Source organism: Carcharodon carcharias, chromosome 4 (genome assembly GCF_017639515.1).
Source record: "Carcharodon carcharias isolate sCarCar2 chromosome 4, sCarCar2.pri, whole genome shotgun sequence".
Classification (NCBI taxonomy): Eukaryota; Metazoa; Chordata; class Chondrichthyes; order Lamniformes; family Lamnidae; genus Carcharodon; species Carcharodon carcharias.
The window spans coordinates 42,320,142-42,340,322 of record NC_054470.1 but is presented as its reverse complement, the minus strand read 5'-3'; the positions used below and the strand labels follow the sequence as shown (position 1 = coordinate 42,340,322).

Below are 20,181 nucleotides of genomic sequence, written 5' to 3'. Positions count from 1 at the left end.
GTTCACTCCCCAGGAAGCAGTCATGGGCCCAACAGACCCCTCCCTGGCACATTCCCTGTCCCTCCAGATTCCTTCCCCCGGAACCCATTTCCCACTCTGGAACACTTCCCCCCAGAACCCCTTACCCCCACTTAGTGCTCCCACCACTCCAGATTCCCCCCTGCTTAGTCCCTCCCCCTTCCCAAATACCTCAGACACCTTTACTTCTTCCGCCACCTTTAGTCCTTAACCCCCGCCCAACTCTTCCTCCAGTTTTATCTCTTCCTCCAAGTGTCCTCCTGACTCCCTCGGCCACCCTCACTTTCCCTCCCACCTCTCCCTACTCCTTCTTACCCCCGGACTCCCTCCCGTCTCTGCACTCCTTCCCCCCACCAAATTCCTTCCCTTACAGCTACCACCCCAATTGCCATGTGCTCACACATTACCCCCTCCTCCCCCCATATTCCCTCCCAACCTCACTGCCGCAGACACCTCTTCCTCTCCCAGTCAATCATAGACCTTCCCCTCCCAGCCCCTTGACCATCATCCATCGTGAGCATCAGCGGTGACTTTCCAACTTCTGTGAGCTGCTTCACAGCAGAGCCATGTTCAAGAGAATCCATCCAATAAGCCATAGACATTCCTCCAGGATCCCATTGCCGTTGGACTCCAGCATCTTGTGTGCCTCGGACGGCCCAGGCGCTAAGTTCTGGCTTCTGCACGTCACACTTGTCAAGATGTATTCTGCACTGGCGTGTTTCCTCGCCGATGTGGGTGGGGTGATCCAGTGCGGTGGGGTAAGGGGGAGATGAGTCCGGCAGGCTGGCCTTATAATAACATGCTGATGTATTACAATGAGGTTTCCGATGTCCGAGGGCGGGGAACACAGCCCGCAATCGACAGGTGGACCAGATGATTGCAAACTGGTTTCATGATGTCATGAAACTGATTTTTGGCCTCCTCGCCATATTGCCCACTCATTGAACATGCCCAATACCAGTGGGCATGGAAAATCATTGCTGCTCCCTGCACCGATCCTTGAAGCATATCAATTCCCACTATTTGCTAATCTGAATAACTATACTTAACCTGTATTCTTTGTTTTCCATCTTGTAGCCAACTTGATATTCATTCTGCTATATGTCCTCTGATTCCATAAGTTCTGACCTTAGTCATGAATTCATAATGCAGTATCTTATTGTACACCTTGTGGAAATCCAAATATATTGGGGCGAATCTTTACTCACCTGACCTGCAATTTACCTATTTAGTCAGAAAGTTGTCAGGAACCCCCTCACACTTTGGAGTTGAAACAATGACGTCACAGACATGTTCCCGGCTGAGAGGCCCAGCTTGATAAACAGACTTGACCCTCTAGTCAGGCGGGGAGCAGTCAGAGATGGCTGCAGCAGCCAGCAAATCTGTACCAGTAAAGTGGGGGTGTTGATGTGGTTGATCAGAAGATGGTCAATCAGGTACTGCAGAGGAGGGTGAGAGTTGATCAGTGGGAGGTAAGGGTTGTTGATCAGGAGAGGAAGGAGGCAGGAGGTCAATAGGGAGTGCAGAGGTTTTGATCAGGATTCCAGATGCCTGCCAATCCCAGCACAAGGTCAGTAACCTCATGGAGAGAAAGGATCAGATGCCTGGGGTGGTGGGGGATGGGTAAGCAGACACCTCAGTTTGGGGGAGCAGTTGGAAGCCTTGTGGAGAAATTGGGGTCTGGTGGTCATACCGGGAGGCCGGGAGGGAGACCTTCAGATGGGGATGGATCAAAGGCCTTGTGGGCGGGTTGAGGGGGCAATCAGGGCCCTGCTTATAGCGGGGAAGAAGTCAAAGGACTTGTGGTTGGATCAAGGCCTCTAAGCAAAAGGTCGTTGAGGAGCGCCTGCTCATTTGCGGAGTTTTCTCAGACATGCATCCAGGAGGTAGGTGTGAAGCCACTTACCTCCTGAGTCCACTAAGCCCTTGTCTGGATGAAGTTGCCAGAATTCCAATGCTTGGAAAATCTGGCTGTGACAGGTAAAGTCAAAAACTGTTCCCAGGTAAAGGCAAACACTACTCCCAGCCTCATTATTATATTCAAGGTTCCAACCAGCTTCCTTGTAGTGAGCTGACTGTCTATGTAACTTCTGATCTCAGCTAAAGCCAAAAATGGACAGGTTAGAGGCAGGTGTGTATCAGGAAGCAGATTTATCAGACTTGAACCCCGTACCTGACCCCAAACCTACATCTTTTCTTCTTTATTTTGAAATTTAAAATTGAAAAAGAAGTTGGGGAACGGTATCAGGAACCTGTTTTTGAAAAATTTGAAGGATATTGAATTTTGGACATTCTTCCTCCTGAGTTATTTTTAAAAGTTTGCAATATTAATTCAAGGCTGTGAACATGCCATTCTTCAAAAAAAAAGCCACGGGTCAAGATAGATGTCCAGCGGGAAACACCTGGAAAAAAGGGAAGAGATACTTAGTGTATCTAAGTTAACAAAAAACTGTTGTTGCCAGGCTAAAGACTCTTTCTGATTTGTTAAAAACACCTGGCCTAAGAGAAGTATCTTTTTGAACGTCTTGGTCTTAACAAATTCTCAGTCAGAGAGTGAGAGTGTGTGTACCTTAGAGGCAGGCTGCAAGAAAAAGCCTCTTTTCCTCTCTCTGCCCACCTGTGTGTTAAACCATCCTCTGAAGCATCTCATCAGCATAACGCATGTTTTTTTTTTGAGAGTTCACAAAGTTGTGATAAGTAAGAGTCAATGAGAAGGGGCTTCCGGAACTATTGTGACCAGAATTCTGTTAGATCAACAGCATTGAGATCTCTTTGAAATTTATCCTTTTAAAAGGAAAGCTCCCATAACTCCAGCCTCAGCAGGGGATTACATGTTTTGTCCTGATTTATGTTTGTGTATGAGTGTATGGGGGTTCGAATATCTTTTTTTTAAAAAAAGGGGGAAATCGTTACACTTCTAAATTAAAACTTATATGTTAGCTACTTTATTAACTTGTTTTTTAAAAGTATTTTATCATAAATTAATTTTTTTGGGTTTCCTGAAATAAGCCTGGTTAGAGCATTTTTATACTGGGAATAACAGTGTCAAAGGCAACAGTTTGTCAATTTTCAGGGTGGATTAAACATTTAAGTTGTTGTTACGACCTTTGAAGAAGTGGGGCTAGAATTAACTGTGCACTCCTCCCACTTCAGTCCATAACAATGGGGAGAAGGAAATATGGTGAAATATGGTGAGTCAAATCAAATACAGAAAGACAAGGAAAGAAAAGTTGGAAAAAGAAAAAAAAGAAACAGAAACCAAATGTCAAAAAAGAATTTAAATTTAAAAATCACTAAGGCCAATTGACTACCTGTAGAAATGAGACTTCACAGTTCCCGTTCTGGGCTGAAAAGATTGAGTGGCATTACAGAACCATAAAATCTCATCATTAAAAAAGTACTTACACTGCTAAGTACTAACCCTAACTTTCTGTGACAAGTTTAATAAGCAAGTCATGTGAAAATGTAGCACTTTCTTGAAACACATGGGACAGTTCAGGGTAAGCTGCCATATTCTCAAGGCTAACGACAGAACAGCAAATTATCCAGCAATTTGTGGCAATTTGAAATTCATGGGGTAACTCTCCCTCACCAGATACTGCTGGACAATTCTTAAGATGTGACCAACAGTAGAAAGTCCAGCATTTATTATCCATCCCTAATTACCCTTGAGCGGGTGGTGTTGAGCTACTTTCTTGAACCGCTGCAGTTTAGGGAGGGAACTCTAGGATTTGACCCAGTGACAGTAAAGGAACGGCAATATCATTCCAAGTCAGGATGGTGTGCAATGTTGACCTTCGACAGCATCTTCCAAACCTGTGACTTCTATCATCTAGAAGAACAAGGGCAGCAGATGTATGGCAATATCACCACTTACAAGTTCCCTTCCAAGTATGGATTTGGATGGCACTGTTGAAGGAGCCTTGGCGAGTTGCTGTCATGCATCCTGTAGATGGTGCACACTGCTGCCACTGTGCAGTGGTGGTGGAGGGAGTAAATGTCTAAGGTGGTGGATCGGGTGCCAATCAAGTGGGCTGCTTTAGCTTGGATGGTGCTGACCTTCTTGAGTGTGACAGGAGCTATACTCATCCAGGCAAGTGGAGAGTACTTCATCACACTCCGACTTGTGCCTTGTAGATGGTGAACAGACTTTGGGGAATCAGGAGGCATGTTACTCACCACATGAATTCTCAGTCTTTGACCAACACCTGTAGCCACAGTATTTATATGGCTGACCTTAAGCTCCTGGTCAATGGTAACCCCAGGATTTTGATAGTAGGGGATTTAGTGATGATAATGCTGTTAAATGTCAGGGGAGATGGTTAGATTCTCTCTTGTTGGAAATGGTCATTGCCTGGCACTTAAGCGGCAAGTAACATTCCCACCACACATCCGCCCATGCTTGAATGTTGTCCAGATTTTGCTGCATGTGGGTAGGGACTGCTTCAGTATCTGAGTAGTCACGGATGATACTGAGCACAGTGCAATCATCAGTGAATACCCCCACTTCTTAACTTACAATGGACAGAAGGTCTTTGATGAAGCGGCTGAAGACAGTTGGGCCTAGGACACTACCTTGAGGAACTCCTGCAGCGATGTCCTGGAGCTGAAATGATTGGTCTCCAGCTTCCATTTGTGCTGGGTATGACTCTAACCAGTGGAGAGATTTCCCTGATTCCCACTGATTTCAATTTTGCTTGAGCTCCTTGAGGCCACACTCAGTCAAATGCTGCATTGGTGTCAAGGGCAGTTACCCTCGATCTCTTGAATTCAGCATTTTTGTCCATGTTTGGACCAAAGATGTAATGAAATAAAAACAAAATACTGTGGGGATGCTGTAAATATGAAATAAAACTGAAAATGATGGAAGAACTCAGCAAGTCTGGCAGCATCTATGGAGAGAGAAACAGAGTTAATGTTTTGAGTCCATATAACTCTTCTTCAGAGGATGTAATGAATTCTGGAGGTGAACGGCCCTGGCTGAACCCAAACTGAGCATTGGTGAGCAGGTTATTGGTGGTTAACTGCTACTTGATAGCACTGTTGATGACAAATTATCACTTTGTTGATGAATGAGAGTAGACTGATGGAGCAGTACTTGACTGAATTAGAAATGTCCTACAAATTTGTGATTTGTGGACTGGTCAAATGTGGAAAATTTTCCACATTGTCAGGTAGATATCAATTTTGTGGCTGTACTGGAACAGCTTGGCTAAGGGTGAGGGTGGTTCTGGAGCCCAAATCGTCGGTACTACAACCAGGATAGTTTCAGGGCCCATAACCTTAGCTGTATCCAGTGCTGCTTCCAGACATTTCTTGATATCATGTGAAGTGAATTGAATTGGCTGAAGACTGGCATCTATGATGGTGGCATTCTCAGGAGGAGGCTGAGGTGGATCGTCCACTCAGCACTTGTGTCTGAAAGTGGTTGCAAACACTTCAGTCTTATCTTTGCATTCTTGTGCTGGGCTCTGCTGTCATTAAAGATAAGAATGTTTATGTAGCCTCCTCTTCCAGTTAGTTGTTTAATTGCGCACCATCATTCATAACTGGATGTGGCAGGACTGCAGAGTTTTGATCTGATCTATTGGTTGTGTGATTGCCTAGCTCTGTTGATCACTGTTTAGTATGCATATATGTTTTATAGCTTCAGTGGGTTGATACCTCATTTTTCAACATGCCCAAGCTACTCCTTGCATGCTCTCCTACACTGTCATTGTACCAGCATTGGTCCTTTTGCTTGATGGTAATGATGGAGTGAGGGATCTGCCAGGCCATGCAGTTACAGATTTTTAAACAACAATGGTGTATGATGAAACTCCCATTATTTTGGCAACAAAATCTGAGCCAATAACTTTATTTAAAAGGGAAATTAGCAAAAACAACTCATAGATTATGGTTTTGTGATATCCTTTTTAGCTTATACTTCTAGACCAAATCAAATCTACGGATCATCCTTTATAACAATAGTCCACCTTGCTTTTTTCTTCTTTGACTTCTTTCCTTTTTATGTAGCGAAAAAATACTTTCTGGGTTCATTGAAATGTCAAAGGGTGCGATCAATATTTATTACGTAAATGTATCCAAAGATATGGAGCAAATGTGGGCAAATGGAGTTGAGGTACAGATAAGCTATGATCAAGTTCAATGGCAGCACAAGCTCATGGGGCTGAATGACCTACTTTTGCATCTATATTCTTTCTTATTTCTTTTATTTTTTATTTCCTTGCAAGACGCATGATTATTCCTAATCCAGATGGGAGGGCAGAGTGAGCTGAACATTACCCAATCACTAATAAGATGATTAGCCTACAGGATATGAAAAGTAGAGGTCAAATGTAGCAGATCAACTTATTGCTGTAAAGAAGCTTGTCGCCATAGATAACATCCCAACCTGTGAGAAACCAATGAGGTTCACACTGAATCCTATTTCGGTACACAATACAAACACACATACTTCTGTTAAAAAAGAAGCCAACAAGACGTCTTTACTACCTGTAAGTTCCACGTCTGTTGAACGTATTCCCTGATCAGATGGTCCTTCAGGTCTTCAAATGGCCCACTTTTTGGTTTGATTCCCTTTGGTCGATTGCATGGTTTTTTCAGAAGACAGATGAGACCATCTGTCTCTTCGGTATGGTATTCAACAATATCTACAGGACTCTTGTGGGACTTTCCTCCAGTTATGAGATAACTTCCACTTAATTCTTTTTCTATTGTATAGTGATAACACTTATAATTATATGCTATCGACAACGCAAAGCCCCCTAGGTAGTTACGACTCTGACGCAAAAGGTAGAGGCCATCAGCCATTCCAGCCTGCTTCAGAAAGTCCTCCGCTTCATCCCGTGTAATGCTGCCATAGAAATAGGGTAGATGATTCACCCTCTCAGCCATTATATTAGTTGAAACTTATATCTGGCACAAGTGTTCCTTTGATCTTCTCAATTCTGACCCTTCCCTTGAAAGAAGAACAAGAACAGGTTGTTATGATTAGTGGTCACGGACTTCTTAAAAGCTGAAGCATTCAAACTTTTATGCTTAAAATTACAATGAACCACATTCTTTAAACTATTATTTTAATATAAAAATTACAGAAATCATGAAACCACTTATGTAATGGGATGTTTTGTTCGCAATGTTTTGTTCATAAAATGAAGCACATTGACTATCCAAATTGAATGACTATAAAACAAAAAAAGGTTTCTTCTTAGTGTTTTCACAACTAACTACACTGGTTGTACCAGCACTTCATGTATAAGGAGTGAAATCATTATCATTGTAACACATCAGAATTCTGCCACAAATGCAAGCGCCAAGTCCAAATTTCAGATATTCATGAAATTGAACTGAAACTCTGGCCTGGATTTTCATTCTCGTGTTGGGAGCGCAGAGTCGGAGAAAACCCAACTTGGGAGAAAGTGTCTTAGATGTTCTAAATTTAGTTACAGGGGACTGGGGGGGTTGGTGGTGTGGTCAGTGTTAATGGGAGTTGGGCCCCTGGAAACAGTGTGGAGACAGCCACACGGGCTACCAGATGTGGAGGCAGGCTGTGTGAAAGGCCAGCTTCAAAACTCCACGACTTTAAAAAAGAGAATAAAATGAAAAACAGCCCTCTAGCTAGTCTTCACTCCTCACACCAACTGACTCCCCAAGCTTCCCCATGGTCCATCCATGCCAACCCGTGCCATCTCATGTCCCACCCACCCCCATGGTTCCTTATACCCCCATGCCAACATATGCCCCTCTACTCATACCCCATGACCCCTCAAAACACCATGACAATTTAAGTCCCTCTACCCATCCCCCCAGCCCATCATACACCCCATTCCAACCTATGCCTTTCTACCCATCCCTCATGGCCCTTTATTACCATTGCACCAATTTAGTGCCAGCTCATTCTAACCCATGCCCCCCACCCACCACCTGTTGCCTTTACACCCTTAATGCCAACTCATCCAGTATCTACCATGGGTAGACCTCAGGAACTATGCTAAGATGAAATAAAATAAAGTTCTAAGTGTCTATTGATGACTTCACTATTGTAAAAAAAACTCTCACATTGATAAAAAGCCATTTACTACATTTAACTTCCTTCAACTACTTAATCCCATATTAAAGCAAACATTTCGATCAGGTACTTAATTACTTATAAAAACAAGCATTAGTATTCATAGTCCTACATAAAATGTTTTGTAACCACTTGGAGCTGTCAATCAAACTGTGAACAGACAGACAACCCACTGTGATAGGTTATGAAGCTAGTCATGCAGCACAAATTCTACAATGAAGCCCTTGGACAGAGAGAAATAAGAGAAAAAGCAAGCCCTGATTTTTTTTTAAATTGAAGATTTTTTTAAATTTAAAGGGCATGAGATTGAAATGTCTTTACAGCTTGACAGTTCCAATGCATTTACCCACTTTTTATTCACATTAATGTATACTTTTAACAACCCCAAATTGCACTTGATCCCTCCAAAATGGGTCTCTGGACGTACGCAAATGAGTCTTTTGAGTGAGGGTACCCTCACTCTCCAAAGAACTGTGGTAAGTTTAGATCATCTCCTGAAAATTGTAAAGCCCATGAGTTGTATCTCAGGAACCTGAATAATGAAAAACACATCTGACTGAAGGCAACTCCTCTTTTATACGTGCACTAGGGACGTGCAAACTACAACTTGCCTACCACCCCTCCTCCACCCAACCCCCCCCCACACCACCCAGTGAAAATGGTGGGTGCCGGGTTCGGGAGCAGGACTTCCGGAATCGGGGTTCTGGCGCCATTTTTGAAATGCCAAATTAGTCCACTGGGTCCCTCCTACTCCTCAAGGCATCTTACACATTTGCCACTACTGTCAGCTCAATTCACAACATTTTGGGCTATCAAAGATTACAGAAACCAGAACAAAACTGCATTTCCTTCCACAATGGAACACAAGGTATGAAATATATTCTCTACCATGCGTTGAATATTTACCCTAATCCATTATCATGCGCACAGAAGGATATTTTGTGTTTTTAGTTGCATGCAGACGATCATTAAACACAATTTACTCCTGTTACTTCCACGTGGTTCATTTGAATTATCTGTTCATTCGATTTTCTTAATGTGCATTAAAAACTTATTTAAATTATTAATTCAAACGATTGCATTGTTCAATTTCCTTCAGTGCCTAACAGTTTCAAATTAACAGGTGTACACTGTATAGGGCTGATAATCCATGACAAGTCTGTGGAATTCTGGCCCCCATGTGACACCCTTCAACATAAAAGCATTGAAGTCAGCAATGAGAACAGTGCATTTGGCCTATCAAAGCAAATTCCTCCAATATTCTAGTTGTACCACTAAAACATGACATAAAATGATCAGTTGAACTCTTGATGAGTGACTAACAAAATATAATTCAGGAGCTATTATTTTTACCGAACATATGCCCAGCTAGTGTTCAAACCACAAAATTGTGCAAGTTCCAATGCAAATGATATAAAACAGAATTGCACTGCAAATGGTCAAACATTTGACTGCAAATACCTTTGTAGCTTTTTAAGCACACATTTGAGTTTCACATAAGCTTCAGTTGTGAACAGAGATGAAGGACACTCAGGGTGGGATTTTATTGCCCCGCCCACTGCCAGGATCATCCAGTCCTGTCGCAAATCAGTGAACTTTTGGCTGGGCCACCGAATCTCCCATGGTGCTTAAGGTTGGCAGGCAGGCCAGGAGCCCTGGCGGGCATTAGAAAAAGCATGAAACCTCATCCACGTGCAGGATGAGGTTTCATGTAGGTTTTAAAAAATGTAATTAAAGTGTATTTAAAAGTGATGGACATGTCCCAACTCGTGTGATAATGTCATATGAGGGGGCCATGTCAGGGAAATTTTTTTTTCTATTTTTCAGATTTTTTACTATAGAGCTGATCTCCCTGAGGCAGCACTTAGCCTCAGGGAGACGAGTGCACTCTTTTGTGTGCATGCGTGAAAAAGTGCACACTCGGCTCAGGGAATTCCACCTACCCCCCCCCACCCCCCAACCCCCAACCGCCCGTACAGGGAGCGCATAGCACTTCCGTGCGGGCGTCACGCTAGCTGGGTCTTAACTGGCCCACCCATGTAAAATGACGACGCGCCCCAAAAAGGGGGGCACTGATCAGAGGCGCCCTCCGTGCGCCCACTCTTAAACATCCCCCCCAACAGGAGGAAAATTCTGCCCCATGACTCCCAGCCAGGTGTTAAAATTGGGGCTAAATTACCAAATACAAATTGCAAGGAAATAAAAAAAGATTTACCGATCAGAGCGAAAGGAATAAAGACTTCAGCTTAAATATTGTACCTTACATAAGCACATACACCCCAAAGCATTTACTACCAATTAAATATTTTTGAAGGATAGTCATCGTTGTAATGTAAGCCATGCAGCCACAAATTGTGCACAGCAAGCTTTCACAAACAGCTAAATTGGGCTATCCTTTTCACAACCATATCTCCATTTAATCATGAATCAAGCAGGTAGTCAGTGTTGTTCCACCACATCAGTTTCTTGACTTGGCATTGGGTTTTCATTCAATTCATTTATGTCTGCCATTTCTCCCCCTGTCTTACTAAACATTGAATAATACGTGAAATAGGTTTTAAAGGTTCATATAATTTTTGTCCCCATTAGCGGACAATTAATATTTTTGTGCCCATTTCTTTAATTTGGGCTTGCACCCAGAACTTCCAGGCATTTCTTTGCCCATTAAGAATGTCTGGTGATTATCCTTTTCAACACAAAATGCCTTAGTGCACCATATTCAGAACTTTGTGACATGTCACACTTTAGTGTCAGTGAAATTGTACACTCGTATTTTTGTTTATGCAACGATTTAGATTTATTTCCTTCTATTTAATTCTTCATTAAAGAAACAGGTTTACTTATAAATTCTTGTGCTATAAATGCATCCAACTGAGGCAAGAGAACATGGCATTTTTTGTCCCATAACGACTATTATGTCAATGATGGACACATGCTCATAATGAAGCAGCAAACTTCCGCCAGCATTGAGCACCCGCAGTCAGCACTTCAAACCCTATATGACTAAATGGATTGAAAGAAGATAGATTTATTTACCAATTCAACATTAATGGGGTAGTAGCATAAAAGCAAAAAACTACGGATGCTGGAAATCCAAAACAAAAACAAAAATAAAAATACCTGGAAAAACTCAGCAGGTATGTTCTGTTGAAGAGTCTTACGGACTTGGAACGTCAACTGTATTCCTCTCCGCTGATGCTGTCAGACCTGCTGAGTTTTTCCAGGTACTTTTATTTTTGTTTTTGTTAATGGGGCAGTGTTTGTCCGCAAGGATAATGTGCAACAAACCAGACAAGGGACCACAGGTCTCAGCCAAGTGAATAAGCTGCTTCTTCTACAAACGGTGAAAAGAGGTCTTGTCACTTTCACTATGCGTGTAACTAATGCTAACTAATAGTAATCATGGTTTTGTTTGGTGTAATGTACCTTTAAGAGTAAAGGTACTTCCTTTTAAGGAAGATCCTGTTAAGGAAGATCACATGATCTGTAGGAACCAATAGGAGAATAGCGCAGGCTACCTCATCAGTCAGTGCAGAGATGAAGTTGAAAGTACACGTATAGTTGCTGTTGAATTATTGTTAATAAACTTAATGTTTCTACCCAAGAAGTGTCTGCGGATCAACTCTATCTATAGTACCAACTCAGCCACCACTCAACAAATAGGCGACGAGGATCTGCGGGACCCAACAGTGACGTGTTGGACAAATGTGAGAAACATGTTGTAACATAGATAAAGTGGAAGTTATTACAGTACTGGCACTTTTAAAGTGGCTTTTAAAGAACTTACCAAATGAAGGCATGCATAAAACTAATTAAGCAGCTCCAGTTGTGCTATACCGGATGTGAATTCTGTTTGCTGCTTTATTCAACATCACACCAGTTAGAAAATTGTGAATTAGGGAAAACTCACACACACCTTACGCGAATCATAAAACATGGTCAGTAAGCTCTTTCAGCATTATCAAATAAGTACCAAGGAAACATTTCTTAAATGGAAGAAAGAAAATTGGCATTTGTTAAGGGTGTAGAATCCTGGGTCTGAAATTCCACTATCAGTACAATTGAGATGATTACATTGTTAACCCAATGTCAGTGAACAGTGGACTGCTTTAAATTTTCCGCTTGAATTTGAATAATTATTCATACTTGTCACTGGAGCTTTCTCTTTGCACTTCTATTTGCATAGCACCTTTTTTTTAAATATCTGGGCTGATTTAAAAAACCTTGTTGAATACCTGAAGGTCTTCAGGTTTGTACAAAGAGTACCTTCTGCTGGCTCTCATGTGCCAGAAATGCTTGGATACACACAGTCCCACAGTTCTGTAGGCCAGCTATCCCACAGAGTCTAGATGCAGGCAAAGCAGCTTGCGAGGAGTGTGTATTGGAACTTGTGTGTTGTCACCAAAGCATACTTGGGCAAGCAAGGTTAGCTTGCCTCAGCATTGCAAATAGATCTTATCTGGATTGTGCCTTTAGTAGTCACAGTCTTTCCAAGGGTGACACAACCAGCTTGCCTTTGCTTTTCACACTATCACAACATCACTTAAATAATCATACTTTGGCCCAAATTTTCACCATGATAGAGAGGCTCTCTGTCATGGTAAAAAATAGTGGAAATGCCTGAAAATCCTAAGACCTGTCCTGAACACAGCGCTTCCCATCCGAAGGGTGCAGATTAGATCAGATAAGAGTAGGTCTGAACTTGGTGGATTAGATTGAATAGCCAGGGTACCCCTTTGGAGAGGTAAGGTACCCCTTTGGATCTGGTCCCAGGATATCTTTAGGGGAGATCAGGTGCCCTTTGGGGTAGGTCAGGTGTCCTTTGGGGTTGTTAAAAATAGACATACATGTACGTAAAAATTGCATAAACTCATTACTCTCAAGCTCTGTGGAACTGTCAACAGACCTGTCAAATTCAACTGTCAAAACTGTCAGAAACACCTGTCAAAGGGGCCTATTAAAACAGACAGAAGCACCTTTCAAATGGACCTGACAGTGAGAGCTGTCAGGCTAGCAAGGCATGTAAAAGCCCTGCCCTTTAAATCTTTGAAAAATATGTCTGGAATGTTAAAAAGAATGATTGCTTGCTATTTCATTCCATTGATATAAGCCTAAGGGTTTCCGTTACTGGATTAGTGCTGCATGGTTGACTTCACAACCATTCATTATGGTAGTAGGGTGTCTGCCATTTCACAGTTTGATTGACAACTACGAGTAGTTATAAACTCTTTGATAAGGGACTATGACTTCCAATGCTTGTTGTTTTAAGGATTGGGCACTCGAATGAAACATTTGTTAATATATAGGTACATTTCGTTAAAGGACTGGAAATGTAGTAAATGAGTTTTTACGAATGAGATTTTTTTTTTCAATATATGAAGTCTGCAATGGACACTTGGGGCTGAATTTTGCCCTTGATGGCAGCAGGCAGCCGATGGCTGCCACCATTTTAAGTGGGCGGGCCAATGAAGGCCCAGCCAGCGTGACACCTGATGCTATGCGTTTCCTGTGCAGGTGGTGGGGGGGGATTCCCCAAATGAGAGAGTGCGCTCTTTCGTGCATGCGCGCGAAAGAGCGCATATCTCCCTGAGACTAAGTGCTGCCTCAGGGAGATCGCTGAAAGTTTTTGAAAACTCTAAAAATAGAAAAATAAAAAAATCATTAACATGTCCCCCTCATGTGACAATAATCACACAAGATGTTACATATTAATAAATTTCACAAAAAATTTAATAAACTTTTCTAAAACCGACATGAAACCCATCCCAAAAACAGAATTACCTGGAAAAAGCTCAGCAGGTCTGGCAGCATCAGCGGAGAAGAAAAGAGTTGACGCTTCAAGTCCTCATGACCCTTCGACCGAACTGAAGTTCATGAGGTTTCATGTTTTTTCAGAAGCCCGGTGGGGCTCCTGGCCTGCCCACCAGCCTTAAGGTTGGATGGGCAGGGCCTTTAATTGTCTTAATTATCCTGTCAATGGCCTCAATTGGCCATTGACAGGTCAGTGGGCACACAGCTGCTTTCGCTGTGCCCCCTCCTTCCTAAAAATTTAAATGGGGTGGGATGACATCGGGGATTCCTCCCCAGCGTCATCCCGTGTCATTTTCGCGTCGGCGTGCGGACCGCACCCCCTTCTTGCTGACGGAAAAATTCAGCCCTTGAACTTTAATATACAGAACTTTATTTTATCTTATCTCTGTATGGGTCCCAAGATCTGCCCATGGTGGATGCTAGGTGAGTTGGTATAGTAGGTGTAAGGGCAAAAGGTGGTGGGGAGGCATGGGTTGGTATGAGTTAGCACTGTTGGCATAGGGGCTATAAAAAGACTATGGGGAGTGGGTGGGGGGCATAGGTTGGCATGGAGGGTATGAGGGCTAATGGGGTGGGTTGGAGACATATGCTAGAATATGGGGGGTATTGGGTTATGGGGCTGGAGGGCATGAGGTGTCATGGATGGGGCATGGGGAATGTCTGGCGGGGGTGGGAGTGGGGGGGATGTTTCATGTTCTCATCTTTTTTTTAAACTTTGGACACAATGCCGGAGCCCTGAGGCAGGCCTTTTGCCCAGCCCGACTCCACACCTGGCATCCTCCTCAGCTCCTCCTGCGTTGTCCTTCTGACTTCGAATCTATCCCGTCCCCCCTTACTGAAAATCTGACGTCCGGGCAACCATTTGAAAGGTCGCGTTCACTAAGTTGGGAATTCTGGACATCCAACCCCAGAGCAAAAATCTGGGCTTTGTGCTTTTATACCATACTTTATAGAGAATCTAACCACCACCACAACCCCACCCCCCAACCCTTTACATTCAATGGCATTACCATCACCGAATCCCCCATTATCAATATCCTGGTGGTTACCATTGAACAGAAACTGAACTAGGCCAGCCATATAAATACTGTGGCTGCAAGAGCAACCAGAGGCTGGGAACCCTGCCAGGAGTAACTCACCTTCTGATTCCCCAAAGCCTGTCCACCATCTACAAGGCAATAGTCAGGAGTGTGATGGAATACAGTCCACTTGCCTGGATGAGTGCAGTTCCAACAACACTTAAGAAGCTTGACGCCATCCAGGACAAAGCAGCCTGCTTGATTCGCAGCCTATCCACTATCTTAAACATTCACTCCCTCCACCATGGACACACAGTAATAACAGTATGTACCATGTAAAGGTGCAATGCAGCAACTCAACAAGGCTCCTTGAACAGCACCTTCCAAACCCGTGGCCTCCACCACCTAGAAGGGCAGGGGCAGCAGATGCATAAGAACACCAACACATTCCCTTCCAAGCCACACACTATTCTGACTTGGAACTGTATCACTGTTCCTTCACTGTTGCTGGGTCAAAAACCTGGAACTGTGGATGTACCTACGCTACATGGACTTCAGCGGTTAAGGCGGCAGCTCACCACCACCTTCTCGAGGATAATTAGTGATGGGCAATAAATGCTGATCGAGCCAGCAATGCCCACATTCTGTCAAAGAATGAAAAAAAATGCAAATGCTGAAAATAGCACAGATTATTTTTCAAAGAAAGCTGGAAGAGCAGACTGATGATATTAAATTCCTGTCTGTGGGTCGTTTTATGCATTTCTTCATCTGTTTAAATGAAATGTGTTAAGTATTACATATGAGTTAAGATAGCACAGGCTAAAAATTAATAGAACATTTAAACAGTGTACTAAAAATGATTAAAAACAAGGATTAAACCTGCTTGAGTCAGTCACTGGTTGCTAGAAATTTACTTTCATTTTCAAAATATCAAAGCAAACACAAAATTAATTGCAAACACGGATAGCATTGCAAAGGATTTGGCAAAATACAGCACACGGTCACAAAAGTATTTTTCCAGAGAGAAAATTACAGGGTCAATTATAACCTGCTGAAATTAGCGTTTAATGAAACAGTAACAGTCTTAAAATGGGGTCAGTAGATTTAACTCAGATCGGCCTGCTGCAACTTTCACAGAGGGTTACCACTATCTGACTGAAGTAGCTTCCTGTTTCAGGCAGTAAGCATCCTTCAATATGCAAATTGGACATATTGCTTACTTTTGTTTCCTTGTAGCCAGGAAAAAGCAGGAGTGCTCCTCTAGGCCCTACAAGGAAATTTTCAGCTCGGCTTCCCTCCTCCTCTACTCCATGGGAATGATCTATTGACCGCTGCTCAAAAACATTTACCTGAATACTAGAGACCAATCTTTGGGTCCCCATGGTTGACCTTCTGACACCCAAAAACCCTTTCTGCCCACCAGCCAGTTAATTCTTTCTGCTGGATTTGGGCAGGACCACTGCTGGAGATTGTAGTTTAAAATCTTCTGGACCTCGTGCAGTTAGGGATCATAGAGTTTTCCATCCACCTCAACCCTTGACTGTAGGACTTTCTAAATGGAAGTTAGAATTAACCCTAGAGCTTAGTGTTGCAGTGTATATTTTTGTGTGTGAAACTTTAGTGTCAAAAAGCACCAAAAAAAAGAATAAACTTAAAGAAGCAAATGTAGGAAACACCCAGCATAACAACCAGTTGATAAAATAAACAGGATCTTGCCAATAGAAGTGCAAGCTTAATATGATTTTCAGAAACTATCAGTACTTTCCTTATCTATAACATTTTGTGGTTAAGGTGAGTGATATCAATACTTTGCAGAAACGAATGCTTCTGCATAGAATTTACCGGCCACTGCAGTGGGCCCATCCACCGGCCAGAAAGCCGGTGGCAACCCCACTATGGCCATTTCCAGGAGCCTTGATGGGGTTAAATGTCAGGTGGTGACTTTAAAAGGTGAAGAGACCACCCTTTGACTGGTCGGCAGCTCTTCAGTCCCAACGCCTGGGAGCAGTGGTGACTCCTGGGACTGCAGGAGGCTCAGAGCAGCAACATGAAGGAAGCCCAAGAAGTCAGATGAGTGGGATGGGCTCACCAAGGCCAGTCAGGCAGGCAGCATTGTTGTGTAGGGTGAAGACCTCTTTCAGCAAGCAGCTCTTGCTTCCAGGGATGCCCTCCTTGGGGCAGAGTGCACACAATCAAGATGGCCACTCCCAAACCTGCAAGCAAGCCACCAAGGTATATCCACATGACATGCAGCCCCCCCACCCAGCCCCCAGCCATGGTAGAATACCAGTGGTGACAGCAGAATGAGGCCCTTAAGTGGCCCCTTAAGAGCTTCAGTTGACCTCTGAGCTGGAATACCATCTCGATTTTCCTCGCCTCACTTAAATAGGGGTTGGGGGGGTGGGGGTAAACATCAGATGTTTAATTCCAGATTTTTATTGAATTCAAATTTCACTACCTGTGGTGGGATTCAAACCTAGGTCTCCAGAGCATTACCCTGGGTCTCTGGAATACTTATCCTGTGATAATACAACTACACCACCATCACCTATGCCTACCACCTCCCAGGGAAGGAAATGCAAATTAAATTCCATAAATGTCAGCATCAAGCACTCCCAGGTCAGGCATTGCACAGATCGGTTGCAAAACAAAGCGTCCTTTACCTTAATTTAAATATAACCCATTTCCACCTCCTACTCAACCAGAGATACTTTTCATCTCCCACACCAGTAATCCCCTCTCTCAAGTGAGATTGCCAATTTAAATGGTAAGTTTTGCATGGTTGTACACCTGGCATGAGGTCATGCCAGACAGCATGGATCAGAGTGTTAGCCCTGGAGGTTAAAGCATCCAGTTAGCCATATGACAATCCAGTGTCACAACGATTATTCCTTAATGCCAATTGTTTGCTGCATCATGGGCTTACAAACAGTAGAAGCTGGTCCTGAACTGCTGAAACTCATTTCAAATAAGGAACTGCAGTTGCTCGACAGAAAAGACTTTCATTCATCAGTTTTGACTAAGTTCAAGTCTCAGTACTATAACTGAAAGGACAGTCTGTTGACCACTTTAATATTGAATTGCTTAGCACGCAGCTTAGGGTCAGCTGTCCAATTCGAGTCTTCCCATGTGCAGTCACAATTCAACCACAAACAAGTAATTTGTGAAAGCTTTCATGATTCACACGGGAAGTTCACATGAAACTGCCTACATTTCTCAGTTGCAAGAGTCACAATAGTACCAGCTAAATTGACTGTCCTGGAATTTGATTAGGAGAATCTTCTTGCAATTTGTGAACTGAAATATTGGGCTTCTGGTGGCAGCTGTTTACTGTGAAGACTGTAGTTTCCAAAGTGGCAGGGATGTGGTGATATTAACATGCGACAGTTGGCCCTTAGAAGATGTGATAGTGCCCATCACAAATTGCTGGTGGAAAATCAAAACCTCATCGTACCATTTTCGGGGTGGGAGACAGATGGTAAAAACACATAATGAGCTGGAGAAGAGATAGAAAAAAAATGTGTAACAACTACACTAAGTACTCAGTGAAATAAAGCCTTGAGTATGGTGAGAGCCATGATCCATATCTTTACATTCATAAGGCCTCTCTGACATATTGTCCATCATGGATCATGTTATAGCTCACGGGCATTTGCAAGAGTAAAAGTTGTAAATTCAGCCTATTTCCCACAAAGCTTCCAACTGCTTCTCTAGGCGCATTGGACGTGAATAAGAGTCTATAAGAGGCTCACTTGTCCAGCATCTATATATATATATATCACTGGCCATGTTGAGAATATGCCTATCAGGTAAGAGGTAAACACGAATAAGGCTGTTTTCTTTTCAGGTGATCCCATAACCAGCCCATCCTATCACCATATTTCCCTTCACCATGCAAATGACAGTAGGCATGCCAGAAGTCAGGTATGGCCGGACAGCCACAGTGGAAAGGGGCATAGCAGACGCCAAAGCACAGTTATCTTAGACATCAACACAAAGAGATATAGGACCACCCAAATCCCAAGTGACATCTCCTGAGGTTGAGTCCAGCCAGCAAACTTATTTGAGTATCACTTGGAAGTCATAGATTAAGATTTAAAAAATGCACAAGATGTGCTAACATGAAGGAAATCATTTATACACAGTACCAAGTAGGGAAATAAATTGGCTGCACTTTATTTGATCTTTTTCCTGAATGTTTTTTTGTGATGGTGCAGAATAAGGGGACAGCTCAGCAACTGATTGGCGTGGATACTGCAAAGCACAATGTTGTGTATGGGATTTTGGGTCACTTGGGGACAGGAGTGTTTGTTCTAGGGTGGCTCAGTTACTTAGCTGAATGTGTTCTGTACGGCATTATAGTTATTCTGTCTGCAAATGTGTTTCTGTGGTGACAGTTTTGTTATCATAAGAGTCTCCAGGCTCGGCCTTGACTAAAGCTGGGCCTCCTGTTCCTCTTCCATCTCCGTATGATTAGGCTGCATTGTATTGGAAACATAATGCATCAGATAGCAATTATTTTGGAGATATTTGCTTGAAACATAAAAAATGGAAGGGTGTAGAGCAATAGTCTCATTTGCATCAATGTGAATGAATTATGAGGTTCTGCAAATTCTGGTTAAGAGCTACAAATGCCAAATAGAATAGTTTAGTGTGAATTATGAGTGGGATCCTTGCAATTTCAGTTAGCGATAATTGTCCAGTCCCTGGTTGGACTTTGAGCCATCTGGAAAATTGGTTAGGCCAAATAGGATTTCTTCTCATACTGTGAAGACTTGTGTCATAAGTGTCAGAGGCCAAGGAATACCGTTTGGTTTGGCCTTTTGTGGACTATTTTTGTGAGCTATATTTCAGCAGTGCAATATCTTAAAGGCAGCCCAAGTTCAAGAACATTTCATGATGATATTAGTCTTATATGAAGGTTGAATCAAATTGGTTGGAAAATTGGGTGCCTAGAAGTTCTGTGTTGTCACAAGTCCTTAATTTATTCTGTTTGATGCAACAGTAAACTATACAATGCAATAATTTTGGAACTATAGGCAACTGTTCAGAAAAGAAGCCACCAGCTTTGATAAGAGAATGAATTGGAAGCTGGGTAAAAGTATTACATTTTTATTGTACTTTATTAGGTTTTCTTCCTGCCCTGTGGGTTCTGTCTTATTTAAGCACAACACATTTACAATGGAACAGGTGGTGAATCCACATGATTTCCTGTATTGTGGGTTTCTCGACAGTCAGAACTGTCAAGTCCAGATGCCTTAC

General features: G+C 42.8%; 1 protein-coding gene across 4 annotated transcripts in view; it reads right to left on the bottom strand.

Annotated features, from left to right (window-relative positions):
- The window catches only part of syk (spleen tyrosine kinase), a 180,346-nt gene that overhangs the window by 112,408 nt on the left and 47,757 nt on the right, over positions 1–20,181 (bottom strand). For all 4 annotated transcript variants that reach the window (XM_041186174.1, XM_041186172.1, XM_041186175.1 and 1 more), the window contains one exon: positions 6,514–6,979. In XM_041186174.1, coding sequence (XP_041042108.1) covers positions 6,514–6,915 — 402 coding nt within the window. In that variant the 5' untranslated portion in view covers positions 6,916–6,979. The remainder of the gene's footprint in view (positions 1–6,513; positions 6,980–20,181) is intronic.